General features: G+C 41.5%; 1 protein-coding gene across 2 annotated transcripts in view; it reads left to right on the top strand.

Moving 5' to 3' along the window:
• The window catches only part of SNAP25 (synaptosome associated protein 25), a 140399-nt gene extending 117830 nt beyond the window's left edge, over nt 1-22569 (top strand). Inside the window, exons 5-8 of one of the 2 annotated variants that reach the window (XM_069768792.1) lie at nt 7474-7591; nt 13633-13758; nt 14835-14979; nt 21247-22569. In XM_069768792.1, the coding sequence (XP_069624893.1) occupies nt 7474-7591; nt 13633-13758; nt 14835-14979; nt 21247-21315 (458 nt within the window). In that variant the 3' untranslated portion in view covers nt 21316-22569. Of the gene's footprint in view, nt 1-7217; nt 7336-7473; nt 7592-13632; nt 13759-14834; nt 14980-21246 lie in introns of both variants that reach the window. The other variant, XM_069768793.1, reaches the window with a different exon arrangement.
• Nucleotides 22570-23655: the final 1086 nt, after the last annotated feature.

The following is a 23655-nucleotide window of genomic DNA, read 5'->3' as shown; positions in this document are numbered from 1 at the left end:
GACAAAAAAGGACACAACATTTTCAAACCATCTGGATTTATTGATGATCAAGTATGAGCACCAGATGCAGAAATCCCCACACGTACATGTCTTAGCTGCTATCAGTGAGGTTCTTAATGGTTGTCTGAGGAATGTTCTGCCACACTGATTGCACTTGTGCAAATCATCAAGATCCGCTGCTGGCAGCTCCCTATACAGTTGCCGACCGATGATGTCTATGATGTGCTCGATGGGAGGCATGTCTGGGGACGCCGCTGGCCATTGTCGCACGTTTAGGCCACAGTAGCATCAGCAACGTGTATTGTCGTGTTGAAATTAGCTCCTGGGACACTTTGGAGGAGTGACTGTACCGCTGGTTCCACAAACAAATCTATGTAAAGACGAGTTGTTAGTTACAGTGCCACAAGATTGGAGGATGGTTGACGTGGTACCAAGGTACAAGGTAAGACGGTGGATCCAGGCAACCACCGTCCAACAACTGCGACATTAGTAGTGTGCAATTTTTTTTAGGGCATTATAAGGGATGACCTGCAGAAATATATTGCAGAAAATACTATAATAACTGACAACCAGCATAGATTCATGAAAGATAAGTCACATCTGACCAACATGTTGGGTTTCTCGGAGGAGGTGAGTGCAAATCTGGATGTTGGTAATGTGGCTGATGTGATTTAGCTGAACTTTGCAGCCTTATACTGAAGCTACAGAAGCAAGGACTGGAGGAAACTATATGCAGATGGGTAAGGAACTGGCTAAAAGAATTGACTGAGAGTATTGAGAGTAAGATTGAGAGTAAAATGTCAGTTGTTTCTGACAACATCAAACTATGTAGGATATTACAATCTGACCTTGACTTTACAATATTACAAAACGATCTGGATAAAAGGTCTGAATAGGCAAACACTAGACAAATGAAGTTTGTAATAATGTAGATAAATGTAGAGTAATGCACCTAGGACGGAGTATTACTGCACATACATTAAATGTGAGTATACTATAGACCAGAGGTCCCCAACTCCAGTCCTCAAGGCCCACCAACAGGTCATGTTTTCAGGATTTCCTTTGCATTGCACAGGTGATGCAATTATTACCTGGGCAAGACTAAAGGCCCCTTCACATTTAGCGACGCTGCAGCGATACCGACAACGATCCGGATCGCTGCAGCGTCGCTGTTTGGTCGCTGGAGAGCTGTCACACAGACCGCTCTCCAGCGACCAACGATGCCGGTAACCAGGGTAAACATCGGGTAACTAAGCGCAGGGCCGCGCTTAGTAACCCGATGTTTACCCTGGTTACCATGCTAAAAGTAAAAAAAAACAAACACTACATACTTACCTACAGCCGTCTGTCCTCCAGCGCTGCGCTCTGCTTCTCTGCTCTCCTCTTGTACTGTCTGGGAGCCGGAAAGCAGAGCAGTGACGTCACCGCTCTGCTTTCCGGCTCACAGCCAGTACAGGAGGAGTGCAGAGCACAGCGCTGGAGGACAGACGGCTGTAGGTAAGTATGTAGTGTTTGTTTTTTTTTACTTTTAGCATGGTAACCAGGGTAAACATCGGGTTACTAAGCGCGGCCCTGCGCTTAGTAACCCGATGTTTACCCTGGTTACCAGTGAAGACATCGCTGGATCGGTGTCACACACGCCGATCCAGCGATGTCTCCAGGGAGTCCAGCGACGAAATAAAGTTCTGGACTTTATTCAGCGACCAACGATCTCCCAGCAGGGGCCTGATCGTTGGTCGCTGTCACACATAACGATTTCATTAACGATATCGTTGCTACGTCACAAATAGCAACGATATCGTTAACAATATCGTTATGTGTGAAGGTACCTTAAGGAAATCCTGAAAACATGACATGTTGGTGGGCCTTGAGGACTGGAGTTGGGGACCCCTGCTATAGACTATAGAACAGGAGAAGGACGGGGATTCTGGTTACCGGTTACTCAATGTCAAGCAGCGGCTGCAAAAGCAAAAAAGATTTTAAGGTGTATAAAAAGACATAAAATCCTATGATCCCATCGTATTGTTACCTCTATAAATCACTAGTGAGGCCACATCTAGAATATGGGATCCAGTTTTGGGCTCCACATTTCAAAAAGGATATTCAGAAGCTAGAATCAGTTCAAAGGCGGCAACCAGATTGTTACAAGGGATGGAAGGTCTCTCATATGATGAAAGGTTTGAAAAGTTGGGCTTGTTTGGCTTAGAAAAAAAGACACCTCAGAGGGGATCTCATTTCTAGGTATAAATATATGTGTGGTCAATATAGAGGACTGACACACAACTTATTCCTTCCAAGGACCATACTAAGGACCAGTGGACACTCATTACTTGTTGAATAAAGGAGATTCCGGCAGCTAAATAAGAAAGGGTTCTTTACAGTTAGAGCAGTCAGATTGTAGAATGCCGACCACAAGAAGTAGAAATGGCAGACACTATAACAGCGTTTTAAAAAGGGCTGGATGATTTCCTCAGTTCACATACATAGAGGAAAATAAGTATTTGATACACTGCCGATTTTGCACGTTTTCCCACCGACAAAGAATGGAGAGGTCTGTAATTTTTATCGTAAGTACACTTCAACTGTGAGAGCCAGAATCTTTTTTAAAAAATCCAGAAAATCACATTGTATGATTTTTACATAATTAATTTGCATTTTATTGCATGAAATAAGTATTTAATACAATCAAAAAACAGAACTTAATATTTGGTACAGAAACCATTGTTTGCAATGACAGAGGTCGGACGTTTCCTGTAGTTCTTGGCCAAGTTTGCACACACTGCAGCAGGGATTTTTCCCACTCCTCTGGGCAACTCTGAGTTGGGCCGTCTCTGGGCAACATTGAGGTCCAGCTCCCTCAAAAGATTTTCTATTGGGTTCATGTGTGGAGACTGGCTGAAATGCTTCTTACGGAGCCACTCCTTATTTGCCATGGTGGTGCGTTTCAGCTCACTGTCATGCTGGAAGACCCAGCCACGACCCATCTTCAATGGTCTTACTGAGGGAAGGAGGTAGTTAGCCAAAATCTTGTGATACATAATTCCATCAATCTTCCCTTCAACACTGTATAGTCGTCCTGTCCTCTTTGCAGAAAAGCACCCCCAAAGTATGATGTTTCCCCCACCATGCTTCTCGGTTGGGTTGTAATCATCCTTCTTCTTTCACCAAACACAGCGAGTGCAGTTGATACCAAAAAGTTCTATTTTGGTCTCATCTGACCACATGACTTTCTCCCTCTGGATCATCCAGGTGGTCATTGACGAACTTCAAATGGGCCTGAACATGTGTTGGTGTGAGCAACGGGACCTTGCCTGCCCTAGAGAATTTTAATCCATGAAGACATTCCATGTTACTAATGGTAATGTTTGAGACTGTTGTCTTAGCTCTCTTCAAGTCATTGACCAGGTCTTCCCATGTAGTTCTGGGCTGATTCCTGACCTTTCCCAGAATCATCCTTACTCCACGAGGTGAGATCTTGTATGGAGCCCCAGACCCAAGAAGATTGACAGTCATCTTGTGTTTCTTTGATTTTCTAATCATTTTGCCTACAGCTGTTACCTTCTCACCAAGCTGCTTGCCTATTGTCCTGTAGCCCATCCCAGCCTTCTGCACGTCTACAATTTTGTCCCTGGTGTCCTTAGACAGCTCTTTGGTTTTGGCCATGGTGGAGAGGTTGGAGTGTGATTGATTGTGTGGACAGGTGTCTTTTATACAGGTATCAAATTGAAACAGAATCTATTAATACAGGCAATGAGTGCAGAGTAGGAAGGCTTCTCAAAGAAAAACTATTCTGATTTTTTTTTTAGATTCTGTCTCTCACAGTTGAAGTGTACCTATGTTGAAAATTACAGACCTCTCTATTCTTTGTAGGTGGGAAGACTTGCAAAATCGGCAGTGTATCAAATACTTATTTTACTCACTGTAACATTGTGGGTTATAGGTAATTTATCAACAAAAAAATGAATAATTGGTGGAGAAAGGTTGAGCTTGATGGACCTAGGTCTTTTTGCAACCTGTGTAACTATGAGGACTATAGATGTCCATAATCCCCGGAGTTGGACCAGTATGAATCTCCCTCTTGAAGGCCTCTTCATGTTGTTGCCCTTGTGATTTCCAAACCAATCACCAGCTATTATTGTGTCCAAGCCAATAGCAGGACTCATCCCTAAAGAGTATAGACCTCCATCCCAGCCTCCATTGCCATCTTGCTCTGCACCAAGGTACCCTTTGAGAGTGATGGCATGAGGCCAATGAATCACGTTAACCTGGACATCTGGTTGGTAGCCCAATGTAGTGCAAATGCCCACATTATAATGCTGGGAGTAGGACCAGTTTGACATCCTCTCATGAAAGCGTCTCTATACTTGCTTCCTATCGAGCTCTTCTGAGAGGTCATTGGTCGGCAATTACATAGGGAACTGCTGGCAGCGGATCTTGATGATTACCTAAATGCATTCATCATGGCAAAACATTCCTCTGACATCCATTAATAACCTGATTGATATCAACCAAGGCTTGTAAGTGTCTGGTTTTCTACGTGGGGCACTCATACTCCAAACTGAACAAATCAATGTTTAGAAATTTGTTTTCATTTTTTAATCATCTGCAAATAATTAACACATCTGTCCAACCTATGATTTCCATAACTCCATGACTTTTCCTTCTTGGTGTTGCAATTTCAATGCTGAGGAGTGTGTTACCATAAATATCTGGTCATTAGAACTTATGAAGCCATAACATGGTGGCTATGACATGATTTTGTACCTCTGTCTCTGGTGCTGAAATGTTCAGTCCTGTCGATGCCTACATTGTCTGATCATGAATGTAATTAAAACTTTCTTAAGACTGTACTTCCAGGTCTGCATACACCAAGTTTACAAATGTAGGTTTACCCATAAATGAAAGCTATTTAACATATATCTCCATTGTCTAAGTTTTGCTTTTTATAACAGGAAAAAAACCTTAGTAGAACCAAGAAATAGACAATATTTCAAATAAAATATTATTATAAAGAAGCACTCCCAACATAGTTTTTATCCTTTTAATACATTGCAGTCATCATATTATATAGAATTGTGTACTTACAATTGCTCTTTTTGCCTTTCTACCCAACTAATTCTTCTTTTTTCCGTTAGGTCTATGGCATCACGTGATTAAAGGGACACTGTCACCTGAATTTGGAGGGAACAATCTTCTGCCATGGAGGTGGGGTTTTGGGGTTTTTGATTCACCCTTTCCTTACCCGCTGGCTGCATGCTGGCTGCAATATTGGATTGAAGTTCATTCTCTGTCCTCCGTAGTACATGTCTGCGCAAGACAATCTTGCCTTGTGCAGACATGTACTATGGAGGACAGAGAATGAACTTCAATCCAATATTGCAGCCAGCATGCAGCCAGCGGGTAAGGAAAGGGTGAATCAAACACTCGAAAACCCCACCTCCATGGCTGAAGATTGTTCCCTCCAAATCCAGGTGACAGTGTCCCTTTAAACACTGACTAACTGAATACTTCTAAGTTCTATGTAGAAACAGCAGGTCAATTTTCTCTGTATATGTCATACACAGAGCTAAAGTCTCTGGCAAGGTGAGGAGGAAGCAGTTGGGTCAGGAGATGAAGAGGGAACTGATTTTTGCACGGACAAGAAACTTCCTGTTTCTAGATAGAGCAGAGAAAAGAGAATTAGCTGGGTAGAAAGGCAAAATGAGCAATTGTAAGTGCACAGTGCTATATAATATGATCATTGCAGTATATTAAAAGGTTAAAAACTTTGATGGGAGGAGGAGTGCTTCTTTATATATATATACTACTAGTATCCTTCATCCAGTAATATTGAAGAATTTCTTGCCATAAACACCATGAAAATTTGCAAAAGAAAGTTTTAGATAATTCCTACCTAATTCTGATATTTTTTTTAAGAATAACTATTCAGGTCAGAATTTGCCCATCAGACCAAAGTGATTAATATATAAGTGGAAAAAGTAGACACTTTAATTTTCTAATATCTAAAGGAGCATTCCAGGATGCTATTATTGAAGACCTAAAATTTGGAGAGATGGGGGTCTGACTCCCAACATCCCCCGCTGATGTGCTAATAGAAAGTGGCGCAGTGCACAGGAAGTGCCACAGCTCTGTGCATTTTGTAGTGGCCATGAATGGTACTGCAAGCAGTCCCCCATAAGGGTATGTTCACATATTGAGGGTATGTCCTCAGGCACAGTTGCTTTTTAAAAAAAAACAAACAAACAGCGCTTTACTCACCCTCCCCAGGTCTAGCTAAGAGTTTCTATCGTTCCTCCTGGTGACTGTTTTTACCTGCCAAGTCCACAGCACTGCAGCAAGTCAATGAGCTCAGCGGCTTTGATCAGCTCTTGCCATCAACTCTACTGATGGTTGCAGCGCTATCGATGTGACATCAATTACAAACACCGAGCGCAGCGGCAGAGACCCAGGGAGGTAAATAAAGCACAATTTTGTTTGTTTGTTTTTTTAAACAAATTACACCTGAAGACTGTTTTTCTGAAACTGGAAAATTAGTTTTCCCTTTCCTTTGGTTGGGTTCATAAAACCATAGGAGCACCGCTACTAATATTGACATCACCCTTGGGAATGAGGTACACACGCAACCATTGCTTATTCTGTGACTCCATCCGATGTCTGAGTGTATTATCCGGCTTCGAGGCTTTTCTATCTGTAGTTTATCATGTATCTGTGCTTCAAAGAATGCAACTCACTGTACTGTATATCTGGAGTTCCGCTTCCATTTTGCCAATGCAGCTCGTGATGACAAACGACGGTCTGCCTGACTACGCTAACGCTTTTCTTTTCTTCAGCCGCGCTTTGTACATGGGCTTGTGTCATGACAATGATCTGTGATATCGTAACGATTATTTGCTGGCCTGGATGTTGCACAAAGTCTTTTGTCGTGAGCCTTCACAAAGCATGAACCAGGCGTCCCATACCATTACATGATCGTCCGAAAAACTTAAAAAAAAATCTGGTCCCATGCTCATTTTATTGTTACTTTATTCCATTTCAAACTACAAAAATTAAAAAAAAAATTACATTTTTCATTGAAAGTCCCCAATGATCAACATCCACTCAATGCATCCGTGGCCGTAATGCATTGAATTACCGATCCGTTTTCATAGTCCTTTATCATGTTCTGTTTTCGACAAATAAAATTTCATCCCACACTGTCATCCCTTTGTCCTGACCAGAGCAACTTGATCGTGTTGAAGAAGGCATGAACCATATCAACCAAGACATGAAGGAGGCCGAGAAAAATTTAAAAGATTTAGGGAAATGCTGTGGCCTTTTCATATGTCCTTGTAACAAGTAGGTACTGGGTACCGACTCTGCTCTGTGGTGTCCAGTTTTTTTTTTGTCAAAGTGAATGTCTGAAGTTTTGTCTTTCTTCTTTGTCCTTTTCCACCTGCTTCATTCTGTGGGGATATAATGCTTGTATTTAATCAGAACAACTGGAACGCATCGAGGAAGGGATGGAGCAAATCAATAAGGACATGAAAGAAGCAGAAAAGAATTTGACGGACCTAGGAAAATTCTGTGGTCTATGTGTCTGTCCATGTAACAAGTAGGTTCTGCCTGCCTAAGTCTTCGAGCACCCAAGGCTGTGACCATCGGGCCTTGCAGAGATCATCGCTGCTAGACACATGGGCAGGAAAAAAAAAGCATGTGGCATGCAGAGAGATCAGTATTCATCTCCTAGAATAGACAGTGGGAAGTACACATATTAAAATCAGGCATTCTGCAGTGAAGATCGCATCTCGGAAACACAAACTTCAACACTTCTGTCTAAAAAAAAAAAGGTTGAAAACCAGAAAAAAAATAAAAAAAAATATTTGATATCTTCGTTATTAAACAAATTTAAGCACAAATCAATAAATTAAAAAAAAAAAAAAAAAACACAAAAATTAACATGTTGAACTTTTTGGGATGTCCAGACGGAAATGATGAAACGTTACACCATTGCATGTAGGTAATTCCTAGACGCTTGCTGCCAATTTTCTGGATAGGATGCTCATCATTATAAGTCATTTCTGAATAGACTAGCTTGTAATGCAGAATTGGATAGCAAATTCAGTGCCTAATATTAGGTCTCATAACCTCCTTGTATGATGTCTGGATTACATTTGGATTTGACCCGGCTCACGTTTCTATGCAGATTCTTGTGTAAGAAACTGTAATTATATGATTGAGAACATCATTGTCTTTGTTTCAGTTTACAAATAATAGAAACCTGGCGGCTATGTGCATTATGACTAAGGCTATGTGCACACTTTGCAGATTCCACTGCGGATTTTTCCGCAGCGGAATTGCAAAATCCGCAGTGAAAACCCATCGCGGTTTTTACTGCGGATTTATCGCGGTTTTTACTGCGTTTTTTTCTGCGGATTTTCAACTGCAGTTTTCTATTGGAGCAGCTGAAAATCCGCAGAAAAGAAGTGACATGCTGCGGAATGTAATCCGCAGCGTTTCCGCGCGGATTTTTCTGCAGCATGTGCACAGCGTTTTTTGTTTCCCATAGGTTTACATTGAAATGTAAACTCATGGGAAACTGCTGCGGATCCGCAGCGGTCAAATCCGCTGCGGATCCGCAGCAAAATCCGCAAAGTGTGAATATAGCCTAAGTGTATTCCAGTCCGGACAATGATAGAGAATGGATTCTGCATGTATCAGGAATTCCCCGACAACATGGAAGTGATGTGCAGCATGGCGGGGAGTGAGAATGACCAATATAGGGGGAATTGGTCACTAATCGCGTAGCTGACCCTGTCACTTCCCAATGATCTCTATCTAATGTTATTATCCTATGTAGGATAAGTATTATTACAATTGAACACAAATATATTTTTACATTTTCATCATTTTGGAAATAAACAATTTAGTCAAGGGTTATTATTATTACAATTACTTTTATTTGTACTATTATTATTGTTATCACTATTGTCACTCATTTATTATTACCGTGTTTCTATTATTGTTACTATTATTTTTAGCACTATTAATAATATTTTTATTTTTAGTACTATTTTTAATATTGTTAGTAGTAGTACTGTTATTAATATTTTTATTTTTAGTACTATTAATATTTTTATTTTTACTACTATTTTTAATATTATTAGTAGTACTATTATTATTATTTTTATTTTAGTACTATTATTATTTTTATTTTTAGTACTATTTTTAATATTATTAGTAGTACTATTATTAATATTTTTATTTTTAGTACTATTAATATTTTTATTTTTAGTACTATTTTTAATATTATTAGTAGTACTATTATTAATATTTTTATTTTAGTAATATTATTATATTTATTTTTAGTACTATTTTTAATATTATTAGTAGTACTATTATTAATATTTTTTATTTTTAGTACTATTTTTAATCCTATTATTTTAGTAACATTATTAATATATTATTATCATTACTATTATTATTGCTGTCATCAGTAATATTTTATTTTTATTATTAGTACTATTATTATTATTATTACTGCTATTGTTATTAGCTAATTCTCACTCTAATGCATACTTACTTTTGAGAAACATACTACTGGGGTGAGCGTGCGTAAAGGAAATGGTTCTATTCTTAGATTTGCTATAGGTTACCACAATCTTCCTTTTCCAGAAAATTTGCTCCAAGTCAGATGAATAGAGAATCCCGGATCATGCTGCCCATGTTGACATCTCCCACTGCAGACATGCCTAGATTTTAATGGTTCTAGCTATGGCAACCCAGTCAAAAATGGTTTTATAATAGCACAATAAAGTTACGGTACTTAATTAAAAGGGTTGTCCACTTTCAGATAACTTTAATGTATTGGCTTCGGAAAGCCCCGCTGCAGCTATTACTGAATACATTGCTTCTTTTCCTCTCTACATTTCGGAGTACGGTTTTTATGGATAATATCTTTCTGTTTCTCAAGAATTGTAAAAAATCATGTAACAAGGAGAGATCATTGTCCCCTGAATCAGTGATCACCGATTCATGGGAGAACATCGCCCCTTTCTGTATAACCCAGCCAGGAAGTACTGGGTAACCGCCAAGAGGCTGATGGAATCCGCGGCTCTTCTTTTGATTAGCTGGCCTGGCGCGGCATCACATGTTCATCACGATCCAACGATGACATCGTGCCACGTCGGCAAATCAAAAGAAGAGCAAGGAAGGAGGTTGTCAGGGCTCCCGTCCAGCTGACATGGCCAATAGACGGGGTCCTGTGAACTCCAGACGTTATCCACTTACGCTCTTGTGCTGTATACCAAAGCAACAAAAGTACACAATACCTCTCTTAAATGGGGTCTCCCCTACTTTAAAAGTTCGTCTCAGTGGGCCAAGAGTGTGGTAATAAATAGTGATGAGCGAATATACTTGTTACTCGAGATTTCTCGAGCACGCTCGGGTGTCCTCCGAGTATTTTTTTTAGTGCTCGGAAATTTCGTTTTCATCGCCGCAGCTGACTGATTTACATCTGTTAGCCAGGCTGAGTACATGTGGGGGTTGCCTGGTTGCTAGGGAATCCCCACATGTACTTATGCTGGCTAACAGATGTAAATCATTCAGCTGAGGTGAGGAAAACTAAATCTCCGAGCACTAAAAAAAATACTTGGAGGACCCCCGAGCATGCTCAAGAAATCTCGAGTAACGAGTATATTCGCTCATCACTAGTAATAAACAAAAAGAGTTCTATACTGACCTCGTGGATTAGTGATGTTCTTCCACACCTGCTACTATGTCCCCCACCGGACAGTATCCAGAGGGGCTTCACATTTTTGCTAGAGCCAATCAGCAGCTGCTGATCTGCTGCAGCCCTGCTTTTATCCGAACAGCAAACTTGTTCCGGTGTCACTGATTGGTTGTAGTGGTCACATGACACCCCCTCTGGATGGTAATGCCCTGAGAGCGATGGAGGACACAGAAGTGAGTACAAAGGAGCCGCAGTGGTCCCAAAGGCGAGTAGGCTTTTTTTATTATTATTTTTTTTTGTTTTTTGAGCCCATTGAGAATAATATTTAAAAAAGGAGGATAATGAATGTAATTAATCCAAAGCACATGTAACAGATTCTGTAGTCTGCTGTCTTCTCCCCAAACTCATCGTCCATGACAGTTGCAGTGTAGTAATGGTGGGACGGGAGGGATCTTTTTGCATATACTTGTCCATTGACGTGGAAAAACCATAAGGATCTACAGTATATGTGTCCCCTAGATATGGATAAGTATTTGCATTTTATCAGTTTTTAAAGAGAGCCCCAATGTCTCCAATCACATGAAGATTTCTTGGAAAGAATGAGTAGAGAGGGAAGCAATGTATTGGGCTGTGTTCACATGTGTCGGATTGGATCGGAAGACTGGCAGATCAGAGGATGGCACTTCCATTTATGTCTGAGATGTGCAGCTGGATAAGCTGCAGATCCGCCCAAAGATTAGGCCCAGTGTTATTTAATGGGACTAATCCTTGGCTTAATCCATGAAGATGAATAACATGCTGCCTATTTTCTGCTGCACAGCCAAGAATGTGAGCGGTTATGTTCCATTGCATGTAAATGGGGTCACGAAACCCACCTTCATATCCATGGCATGCAGGTAGTGGTTACATCTGACAATGATCTCAGCGCTGAATCTGCACCTCAGGGTATGTTCAGACCAGCGTATTCTCGGTTCATGTGCTGTCCGGGAGCAAACTGGATCGCCGCCCGATGATAGCCTAAGTGGGCGATTTTTATTTGGGATATCTTGTCCGTTTGAATCAATTTTCAGCATGCGCTGATGTGCCCTGATTTATGTACCAGAAACATACAGGTAAATAGCAGTGTGTGAGCCGATTCTTTCAGATGAGGAGAAGATGGAGAAAAAAATGTCTCCATCATCTCCATTCTGTCAGTCCGTGGATATCGGAGTGCACTCAGATGTCATCCGAGTGCAGTCTGATGGTTTCACCAGACCCACTGACTTGCGTGGTTGAGTGTGATCTGGATATTGGACCAAACTCAGGCATGCAGCGATTTTATCCAGTGGACAGACTCTGTCCGAGCAAAAAATTGGACTTGTGCCCGGCCCCATAGAATAACATGGAGATGAGACGACAGATAGCACTCATCCAATTATTACCGCCAACTGCATGACTCTTTGGGCCCAGTTCACATGGCCGTATTGAGAATCAGGCTAGTCTCATCCACAAATTGCGGCGTGACTGGCTCCTTGTCCGGCTCCGTGTGCTCAGCCACATTGAGGACAGATAATTCTGGTCCATAAACCAGACCCCAGTAGTACATGCTGCGATATTTTAGACGCAGCCCACCAGTCCATGTGGAAAATGGGCCATGTGCACTGACAATAATCGTCCAGTGAGCTCTCCGTACACGGACCGATTTTACGCTCTTCTGAGCGATCCTTTAATCCTTGTGAAATCCTTCGCATGTGAAACGAGCCTTAAAGGGAACCTGTCACCTGAATTTTTGCTGGACCGGTTTTTGGTCATATGGGCGGAGTTTTCGGGTGTTTGATTCACCCTTTCCTTGCGCAGGCGTGTACTACGGAGGACAGAGAATGAACTTCAATCCAATATTGCAGCCAGCATCCAGCCAGCGGGTAAGGAAAGGGGGAATCAAACACCCGAAAACTCTGCCCATATGACCGAAAACCCGTCCCGCCAAATTCAGGTGACAGAGTCCCTTTAAAGCCTCCACCAAAGGCATCTGAAGACTATTGACTGAAAAGAGGAAAACCCTTTTAATATTTCCACAAGTTTATATTATTTTTTCCCCCGTCTGAGTGAATTCTCCACTTTTGACTGGCTGTGTCCCGTGACAGCTGTTAACACAATAGTGAACCACTGGAGCGGTTGTGCTTGGTGAAAAGTGTGTCACCTCCAATTCATGCCGCCAGCTTGTGCATGAACAGGGTGTACGGGGCATTTCTGCTAGAACGCTTGTTTCGTCCGCTGCTGCATTCATTCCACTTTAGCTATTTTTTACTTTTTCTTTTATTCTGTCTTTGTTGACCAAGGTTTGTACATCAACTCTCCATGTAACTGTTTACAAGTACCGATATATTATCAGACGGAGCCAAAAGTACTTATCTTATACTACAGTAGTAATGTCTACAAGTTCCCAAAATATTTTAGAAATAATAAAAAAAAAACTATGCAACTTAACCCTTGCATAGTACTATTACCGCTAATCTATGTGAATTAGAGGGCATGTCCACGTGATGTGATGTACACACTATACATGGCAGTTTTGTTCTGTGTACCGTATGTCCGCCAGTATGTCTTTATGTGTTTGTTTTATGTCAACTATGAGATTCCTTGTTTTCCTCGTTGTCAGATGAAAATATAAAACGATGTGTTTATCCGAGTGTGATGAACGTCTGAAAACAGTCATTCAGTCTCAGGATTTCAAAGCTGATCCATGTCAGCGTTAGATAATTGGGTTCATGATATATCGGTATGAGGTGGTGCCCCTGTCCAATGCTCATCTGCCTGAATCAGCTCTGTTATTTCTGTACCATGAACAGTGTGACTTTTCTTTGTTTTATTCTTTTTTTTTTTATTATTCCTTTTATTCCTGATCGCCGCGCTTTTATAGATCACTGACAATGTGTTTTCTGTAGGCTTAAATCAAGTAATGCTTACAAAAATGCCTGGGGCAATAACCAAGATGGAGTGGTTGCAAGTCAGCCTGCACGTGTTGTGGATGAACGCGAACAGATGGCCATTAGTGGTGGCTTTGTCCGTAGGTAAGTTTGTATCTCTAAAAATGTTTTTTCTCAATTTTGCCAACTGCTAGTCTAGATGGTAGAATGTCAGGGAACATTAGGAATTCTAATTTTCCAACAGCTGAAAAGTTCCAAAGCCATTGTCCAGTGAAATACCAAAAGTTAAAGGGAATATGTAAGCAGGTTTTTACTATGTAATCTAAGAGCAACATGATGTAGAGGCAGGGACCTTGATTCCAGCAATGTGTCACTTACTAGGCTGTGCTTTGCTGTTTCAATAAAAGCAGGAGATTATCACTAGAGGACTATGAGTCTTGTGCCTGCTGGTCCATCCACACTACAAGCACTGATTAGCAGCTTTCTGACAATACACGAGGAGCTCAGAAAGCTACCAATCAGTGATGTGGGCGGGGTTATACAGAGCTTAGCATTCCAAGCTCTGCTAAATCCGTAGCAGAGAAAACTGTGATTCTATCACAATTGCTGTAGCCAGTAAATTAAGTGATATGTCTATGGAATCAGTGTCTCTGTGTCTATCTCATGCTGCTGTCAGATTCCTTTTAAAGGGGGTTGTACAAGATAAGAAAAAAAATCTGCTTTTTTGTTTCCAGAAACAATGCCATTGGTGTCCCTGGAACTGAGTTATCTATTGCAGCTCATTTCACAAACCCCTTTTAGGTTCACATGGGCGAAATTCAAGGTTTGTAATGCTTGGACTGCAAGCCGGCCTCTCTACCCAAACTTTTCTCAGCATATGTGTCTATGAGGCTGTGAGTTGGGATTGGGAGTCTAGATCAGTCTGGGCTTTGTGGTCCATGTACGGGCCGTGATATACGCCTGTCTGAACTTGGCCTTAATATGAGAAATTCAGCTGTCTGGGAATAAAATCTGTGAGTGAAGCAGAAAATAACGAATTACTTTGAGATCTCTATCGGGTCCACCAGTGTGCCCCCCCAGTGACTGCATGCCCCTGCCTACTGCGCCGGTATTTGCAGAAATTGGATGTATTGTGGACTGAGCAGATATTTAGGCATTAGCAATTTGGTTTGTTCCATAAAAATGTGTTGTTTTACACGATACGCTGCGTTTTTTTACAGAGTAACAAATGATGCTCGAGAGAATGAAATGGATGAGAACCTTGAACAAGTCAGTGGCATTATTGGAAACCTCCGTCACATGGCTCTTGATATGGGTAATGAGATTGACACACAAAATCGCCAGATTGACAGGATCATGGAGAAGGTCAGTAGAAAATTATTTCAAAAACATAAAAGCTTGTTTTAAATAGTCAGGCCGGTCCATATATGACTATGCATGACACCAGCAGAGCAGTCCGGAAGAAGACAGAGCAGCTGAATCGCCGGCACGAGCGGTCAGTGACCGATCTGTGCCGGCAGAGAATGGTGCTGGGCACAACAGGCAGGTGGGTCGCATCTACCTACCTTAGGAGATTTTTTAATCCCTTTGTTTGGAATCATGTTTGTGAGCGTAATGCATTTAGTCACATTCACACTGGTAGCCGTATTCACACGTTTTCAGCCCAGGTCCACGAGACCGCAGTTGTGAAATCACACATTGGTTGTTGCGGGAAGCGGAGGTCACTTTTTTTAATCTTTTCAATTCAAATCTATGGGAATTCAGAAAATGTATTTCAAAATTACATTAAGAAAATATATACATTTATATACAGGTATATACAGGGGTTGAACCAAATAATGGAAACACCTGGAAACATCAACAAAAGTTAGTTTACTCTGGTGTAGGTCCACCTTTTGCGGCGATTAAAGCCTCAATTCTCCGAGGTATGGATTCATACAAGGTGTGAATTGTTTCCAAAGGAATTTTAGCCCATTCTGCAGTTGAAACACCCTCCAGTTCTTTGAGCGACGATGGCGGCGGAAATCGACCTCTAACTTGAATCTCTAAAATCGAGCATAAATGCTCAATAATGTTGAGGTTTGGGGATTGTGGGGGCCAGATGAGATGCTCAACTTCATTAGAATGTTCCTCGTGCCATGCTTTAACGATTCTAGCTGTATGAATTGGTGCATTATCTGTTGTGAATTCTGTTATCGAACTCCCTCCTGTGGTCATGAATGGTACTTCGGCGAGTTCTGTCCATGGACTCCCTCTGGTGGCTGTGAGTGGAGCTGCTGCTGCTTCTGAGGTTCCTTCCACAGGTGACGTAGGTTATTCTTTGGCTGGCTGCTCTATTTAACTCCACTCAGATCGTTACTCCATGCCAGCTGTCAATGTTCTTGTACTGGTTCAGTTCGCTCTTGGATCTTTCTGGTGACCTGTCTACTCCAGCAGAAGTTAAGTCCCTGCTAGTTTATTATTTGTTCTTTGTTTCCTTGTCCAGCTTGCTATTATGATTTTGTCGTGCTAGCTGGAAGCTCTGGGATGCAGAGTGGCACCTCTGCACCGTGAGTCGGTGTGGAGGTCTTTTTTGCACACTCTGCGTGGTCTTTTTGTAGTTTTTGTGCTGACCGCAAATATACCTTTCCTATCCTCTGTCTGTTTAGTTAGTCTGGCCTCCCTTTGCTGAAACTTGTTTCATTTCTGCGTTTGTGACTTTCATCTTATCTCACAGTCAATATATGTGGGGGGCTGCCTTTTCCTTTGGGGAATTTCTCTGAGGCAAGGTAGGCTTTATTTTCTATCTCTAGGGCTAGTTAGCTCTTAGGCTGTGAAGAGGCGTCTAGGGAGAGTCAGGTACGCTCCACGGCTATTTCTAGTTGTTGTGATAGGATTAGGGGTTGCGGTCAGCAGAGCTCCCACTTCCCAGAGCTTGTCCTGTGTGAGTTTAACTATCAGGTCGTTCCGGGTGCTCCTAACCACCAAGTCATAACAATTATCATCCTGAAAGATGGCGTTCCCCTCCGGGAACAGTGCTTGAACCATTGGATGCACTTGGTCGCCCAAATACCAAAATAATCTCGGCTGTTAATTCTTAAATGAATGGATATCATTGGCTCGGCAGATCTCCACGAAATAGCACCCCAGATCATCACAGAACCTCCATCATGTTTTACGGTTGGGAGAAGGCAGTCTGGATGGAATGCTTCTTTCGGCTGTCTCCAAACGTACACTCGGCCGGAGGTCGGAAATAGGGTAAACGATGATTCGTCTGAGAATATCACGTTTCCACTGCTCGAGGGACCAATTCTGGAGGTTTCTACACCACTCTAAACGCTTGGAAACATTTGTCATTGAGAGCAGCGGTTTTCTAATTGCAGCTGTTCCGTGGAATCCAGATTTGTGCAGCTCCCGACGAACAGTTTTCATGGAAACTGGGTTCGGTAGGTGTTCATTGAGCTCAGCAGTGATTTTCGGAGCCGTTGTCTTGCGATCCTCTCACACAATTCGCTTTAGAGTCCGACGGTCTCTCTCAGTCAACCTTGACTTTCGGCCGGACCTGTGCTTTCCTGCGGACGTTTATCCTTCTCTTTCAAATGCAGTCATTACTTTGGAGACAGTACCTCTTGACACGCCAGGCAATCGGGCACTTTCTGTTGCACTAGCGCCTGCCATACGAGCACCATCAATTTGGCCTCTTTGAAAATCCGAGAGGTCTGCCATTGGTATCAGGTTCTCATCAATGTTCTTACAATTATGCAAAACAAACAGTTAATATACATACACCTATCACATAACACAAATAATCAACTACAAAACATTACCATATGTCACGGTTTGCATGTTTATCACATGTTCAAAAATTATGATGCCAAAACTTTAGGTGTTTCCATTATCTGGTCCAACCCCCGTATATATATATTTATTTGTTTTCGTGCATGAGATCTTAAGTGCTCTAGTTTTTGTATATATATATATATATATATATATATATATATATATATATATATATATATATATATATATATAATGAATATCTGTATGAGAAAAAATAAAAAATACAAAATATAGAGCTCTTAAAATCTCATGCACAAAAACAAATATTAAAATGTGCCTGGTCACGAGCAAAGGAAAATGCTGCCATCTTGAACTGGCTAAAATAACATCTCTCTGTAGATTAAAAAAACCTCCAATAAAAAGACTAAGGCCATGTTCACACTATGCGGTTTTTACTGCGGAACCGCGGCGATTTTGCCGCTGCGTGTCCGCAGCTGTTTTCCATGCAGGGTGCAGTACAATGTTACCCTATGGAAAACAGAAACCGCAGTGCACATGATGCGGAAACACCCGAAAAAAACCGCGCAGAATTGCTGCGGGAAAAAAAGAAGGACCATGTCACTTCTTTGTGCAGAATCGCAGCGATTCTGCACCCATAGAAATGCATTGATCCGCTTACTTCCCGCATGGGGCTGTGCCCACCATGCGGGAAGTAATGCGGATAATGAGAGTCTCCTCCAGGCCCCGGGAACCATATTTGTATTAAAAAAAAAAGAATTAAAATAAAAAATCATGTATACTCACCCTCGGAAGTCTCAGCGCTGCACGCGGCCGTCCGGTCTCAGGTTTGATATGCGACCAGGACCTTCGGTGACGTCGCGGTCACATGACCGTGACATCACCGAAGGTCCTGGTCGCACAGCATCTTTGGAACCGGACCGCCGCCTGCAGCGCCCAGGAGATCGGGACGTCAGAGGGTGAGTATACCATGATTTTATTATTTTTAACACTACCATTGATGCTGCATATTGCTGCATATGCAGCATCAATAGTAGGGGTAAATCCCGCAGCGGAACCCGCAGGACAAACCGCGATAAATCTGCAGGGATAACCGCAGCGGGTTTGCCCTGCAGATTTATCAAATCCGCTGCGGGAAAACCCGCGGGACAAAAAGGAACGTGTGAATGTGGCCTAAAGGTTTGAATGGTGAGCTGGCATTTCCTAGATCCCTCCCGGCCAGCGCCTTCTATACCAGCCCATATGGCATCTTACTTCCTAAGAAGTGCCCTGAATGTAATCCTGTCCTTTGTGAGAGCTTTGACTTCTATTTAAAGTGCGCACAACAGATACAGCAGGAAAATGGCACCAGATCCGATGTCTCCAAACACCTCTATAGAAGAACTGATATCCAAATATTTACTGTGAAAGTAGTTCTTTGTGGCATTGGTAACGTCTCTATAGCAGAATGTTTATTTGTTTTTGTTTCTTTTTTTATTCTGTGACATTCTTGAAATTCTGTACAATAAATGATCTCATAGAGGAGAATAGACCTGGAAAGTCTTTATCGATCGTGTTACAATATTTTCTGACATTTTAAAATGCATTAAAAACCCATATCGAAAGCCAGCATTTTTTTTTATATACAATGTTTTGTGTTTTTTTTTAGTTTTTATTGCCATTCTTTTATTTAGACGTTTTGTACACGTGGCTTTCCTGATAATTCTCACAGAAAGCTCTATAGGAAAAGCAGAACGTGTCCTCCCCAGAACATGCTGTGACCCCAAAAATGCCTCAAAGCGTTTTGTATGTCACGTGTTTTCTAGCTCGCTCTAGTCTTTATTGTCAGGCTCTATTCACATGCCCAAATGTTATCTCTTTGCAATGGATCCAGTGTTACAAGAGAACGGACATGTTCATAAACAGATACAAACGGATGGAAAACGTAAAACAACATTTTCATTATTAAATGGATACTTCCCATATACTCTAACCCAGGGGTCCCCAACTCCAGTCCTCAAGGCCCACCAACAGGTCATGTTTTCAGGATTTCCTTTGCATTGCACAGGTGATGCAATTATTACCTGGGCAAGACTAAGGAAATCCTGAAAACATGACATGTTGGTGGGCCTTGAGGACTGGAGTTGGGGACCCCTGCTCTAACCAACCGTGCTAGTGCCGGCAGGTAAAGTGCCAGAAAGCAACCAACGCAAAAATAATGCCGGAAAATATGAATAAATAGAAAAATAACCAATATATACACTTATTAGATACATAAGAGGGGCGTACCACCCATAGCGGCAGACCACGCAGCTGCTTTGGGACCTGTGAGTTAAGGGTACGGAGTTGTGGGGATCATCATACTGAGTGTAGGGGATGTAGGGACCCTCATACTGAGTGGGGGGGCAATGGTGCCATTATAATGACTGGGGGCTGTGGGGGACTGTAGTACTGTGTGGAGGGCTGTGGGGGGACCCAAACTGAGTGGGGGGGACTGTGTATGACTCCGTACTGATTGGGAAACTGTGGGGACCATCATACTGGTTGAGGAGTTGTGGGAGCCATCATACTGAGTGGGAGGTCTCCATACTGAGTTGAAGCTGTTGGGGAACCCACACTGAGTTGGGGAATTTGGGGGTCATCATATTGAGTGGGAGCCATCGAACTGAGTGGGGAACTGTGGGTGCGATCATACTGAGTGGGGGTCTGTGGGGGCCATCATACTGAGTAGGGGTATCATCCTAAGTGGGAGTGTCATAATGAGTGGGGGCATCATCCTGACAGGCCAGCATACTGTGTGGTGGTCATGATACTGTGTGGGGGAGAAATATGGGGACATCATACTGGGGGGAATTTTAGGGTCATCACGCTGTGGGGGTATTATACTGTATGGACACCATCATTTGCCAGAGGCACTGTGGAGTCATCATACTATACTTATGGGGTGAAATTGCAGGGGGATTCACTTTAGAGATACTATACTGATTGTGTGTGAGAGCATCATACACTATCATTTCAATGATAGGGGTATCGTGCGTGAGATCGCTAAGGGGCTTCAATAGGGACATAATTACTGTGTACGTGTCACAATATATGTCTCTCACCATCAAATATACCTACAGTGTGTCACAAAAGTGAGTACACCCCTGACATTTTTGTAAATTTTTTATTATATCTTTTCATGGGACGACACTGAAGATCTAGTATAGAAAATGTTTCAGCACAACCTGAGAGGGAGGTGCACAAATATAGGTTCCCAAACCTTGATACGTGAAATAATTTATAATTGGCACACTCCAGAATTGTGATGCAAAAAGAGGGGGTACATACAGTAGTCAAACGTTTCGGTCTGCAAGGACCTTCATCAGTGTGCTGGATATATGGTTGAAGTGATGTAAATCATATAGTGGGCCCCAATAAAGCTAACTTGCATCAAATGGAGAGTGTTGGAGAGAACACTAAACGATGTGGCAGTCCAGCCGCGGAAGGGAAAGCGCGCAATGGACGTAGTGCAGCTACGCGGTGTCCACCGCAAGTAGACTGTGGACACCGCGTCGCTGCGGGACAAGTGGAATAAAAGAAGAGCAAAAAACTGGTCTCTCTATAAATGTAATTGATCCACAGGTCCGAATATATGTCCTCCAGAGCTTAAAAGTCACATCGCATGGAAAAACGCTGATTACACAGAATAAAAGAACGATAATTTGAATGATCTTTATTATCATATTTTACGTTATAAAGATGTTATGTGTGACTGTTGACCACTTTGGACAACGCCAAACTTTCATATGTACATGTAGATACAACGGTCCTCGATATTAAATTATTTCTCGGTATTTATTCCATTCTTTATCTTTGTTTGTTTTTTTCCCCCAGGCCGACTCCAACAAAGCCAGGATCGACGAGGCCAATACGCGTGCCACAAAGATGCTGGGCAGTGGCTAGAGGATCCGAACCTCTGATTTACGCTCCAAACTGTCCTGCGAGACAGTACTTTCATGCTTTTATCATGGTATTTACATACTAGGTTTGCACACATGCACATATCACCCTCCCTTTTACCCTATTGTAAATGTCGTCCTGTGTAGTATGTCAGCTTTCCAAAAAAAAAATATACAGTACTTGTAATTATGATTTTATTTTTATTTTTTAAGTATATTCCTTTCCAAAGGTTGTGTGTAGTGATCGGCTCACTATAACGTTTCTTTTTTTTATTTTTATTTTTTTGTTGTTGTTTTATCATTTTTTTTATGATGTTTGCTGAATGACAACAGTGTAGGAATGTTTAACGTGCTGTTATCCTTACTCTATACAGTATTGTTCTTGTAAATCTGTGACATTCCACAGAGCTACTGCCTATATCCTCTTTTTGGTGTCATGATACTTAAGCTGTGGGATTGTCTTGGGTTTCAATGTTGCTTCCATCTGTTATGATTTCATGATTAGAACGTGAAACTATATTACTATAATAAGCATTGCACTAACAAGTGTTGTGAGTTATGCATTTATGCATGAAAATAAATAGACATTTTAGATGCCTACATACAAAGACCTTTCCCGTGGCAGTAGCACCTCCTCCAATAAAAGCATGCTGAGTATTTGGACACTGTTGGGACTATGTTATACCAGCAACTTTGCAGTAGTGCCACTTTTCTGTCGATATATTGTTCTATTTAATCATTATCATGCTTTTTTTATTTAAAAAAAAAAAGGACAGACTTGGCACACATATCCAGCAAGGAAAATGTTTGATTTTTTTATTTTGTTTGCTGGCGATATATAAAATACAAAAAAATAAAAATATATATACATATAAGGTTGTAATATAAGGGTTTGGGTACTGTTTATGAGGATCCTCTTTTGGAGGAAATGACTACAGTCTAAAAATGGTACAAAGATATGTAATTTTTATAAGGCTGGGTCTCGTTAGCCACTTATACCCCCCCACGTGGATTTTATTTATTTCTGTTTTTTCCTTTTTAAGGTTTCGTTGCTTACCTAGAGCTATGCACTCCAAATCGCTGAGATGTTTAAGTAGATTTAAATTAAGACAATAATCTAAATGAATGAACTCTAGATGAACTGTGATATCAAAATCATTGCAGCATGTTACTATTAAATTCCTTCTGTCTCCTGTCAGTTTGTGACGTGATTGACATTTTGTAGCTAGTTTAAAACAATTAAAAATGATAAATCTGATCGTCTCAGTTTGTTTGGTTTTTCTTGGACGCCTGTCATTGCTTTACACCCACACTCAGGATCAAAGGCAACCAACAGATTGTCAAATGTTCATCCAGATTCTAGAACGCATTTCGGTTGGGAATAACATGAAATGACTAATGTAGTTTCAGGTTCTTTGGAAAGGACCAAGTTACTAAATTCATAATCATGTAGGGCTGTTATATAACAATATACACTGCTAAAAGAAAACTTTTCAATTTCACATTGGATTTCGAAGAACCAAAGGTTTAAGTTGAAAATCTTTGCTGATATAAACTACTAGATGGCCCAATTCTAACGCATCTGGTATTCTAGAATATGTATAGTAGTATATAGCACAGCTCACGCAGTATATAACACAGCCCACGCAGTATATAACACAGCCCATGCAGTATATAACACAGCCCATGTAGTATATAGCACAGCCCACGTAGTATATAGCACAGCCCACATAGTATATAGCACAGCCCACGTAGTATATAACACAGCCCATGTAGTATATAACACAGCTCACGTAGTATATAGCACAGCCCACATAGTATATAGCACAGCCCACGCAGTATATAACACAGCCCACGTATTATATAGCACAGCCCACATAGTATATAACACGGCCTAAGTAGTATATAACACAGCTCACGTAGTATATAGCACAGCCCACGCAGTATATAACACAGCCCACGTATTATATAGCACAGCCCACATAGTATATAACACAGCCTAAGTAGTATATAACACAGCTCACGCAGTATATAGCACAGCCCACGTAGTATATAGCACAGCCCACGCAGTATATAACACAGCCCACGTATTATATAGCACAGCCCATGTAGTATATAACACAGCCCACGTAGTATATAACACAGCCATGTAGTATATAGCACAGCCACGTAGTATATAGCACAGCCACGTAGTATATTGCCCAGCCACGTAGTATATTGCCCAGCCACGTAGTATATTGCACAGCCACGTAGTATATAGCACAGCCAACGTAGTATACTGTATAGCACAGAGACGTAGTATATAACACAGGCCACGCAGTATATAACACAGCCCATGCAGTAT

This window comes from Ranitomeya imitator, chromosome 5 (genome assembly GCF_032444005.1).
Source record: "Ranitomeya imitator isolate aRanImi1 chromosome 5, aRanImi1.pri, whole genome shotgun sequence".
In the NCBI taxonomy this organism is placed as follows: Eukaryota; Metazoa; Chordata; class Amphibia; order Anura; family Dendrobatidae; genus Ranitomeya; species Ranitomeya imitator.
The sequence above is the reverse complement of the archived record's forward strand: the minus strand, read 5'-3'. Positions and strand labels throughout refer to the sequence as shown.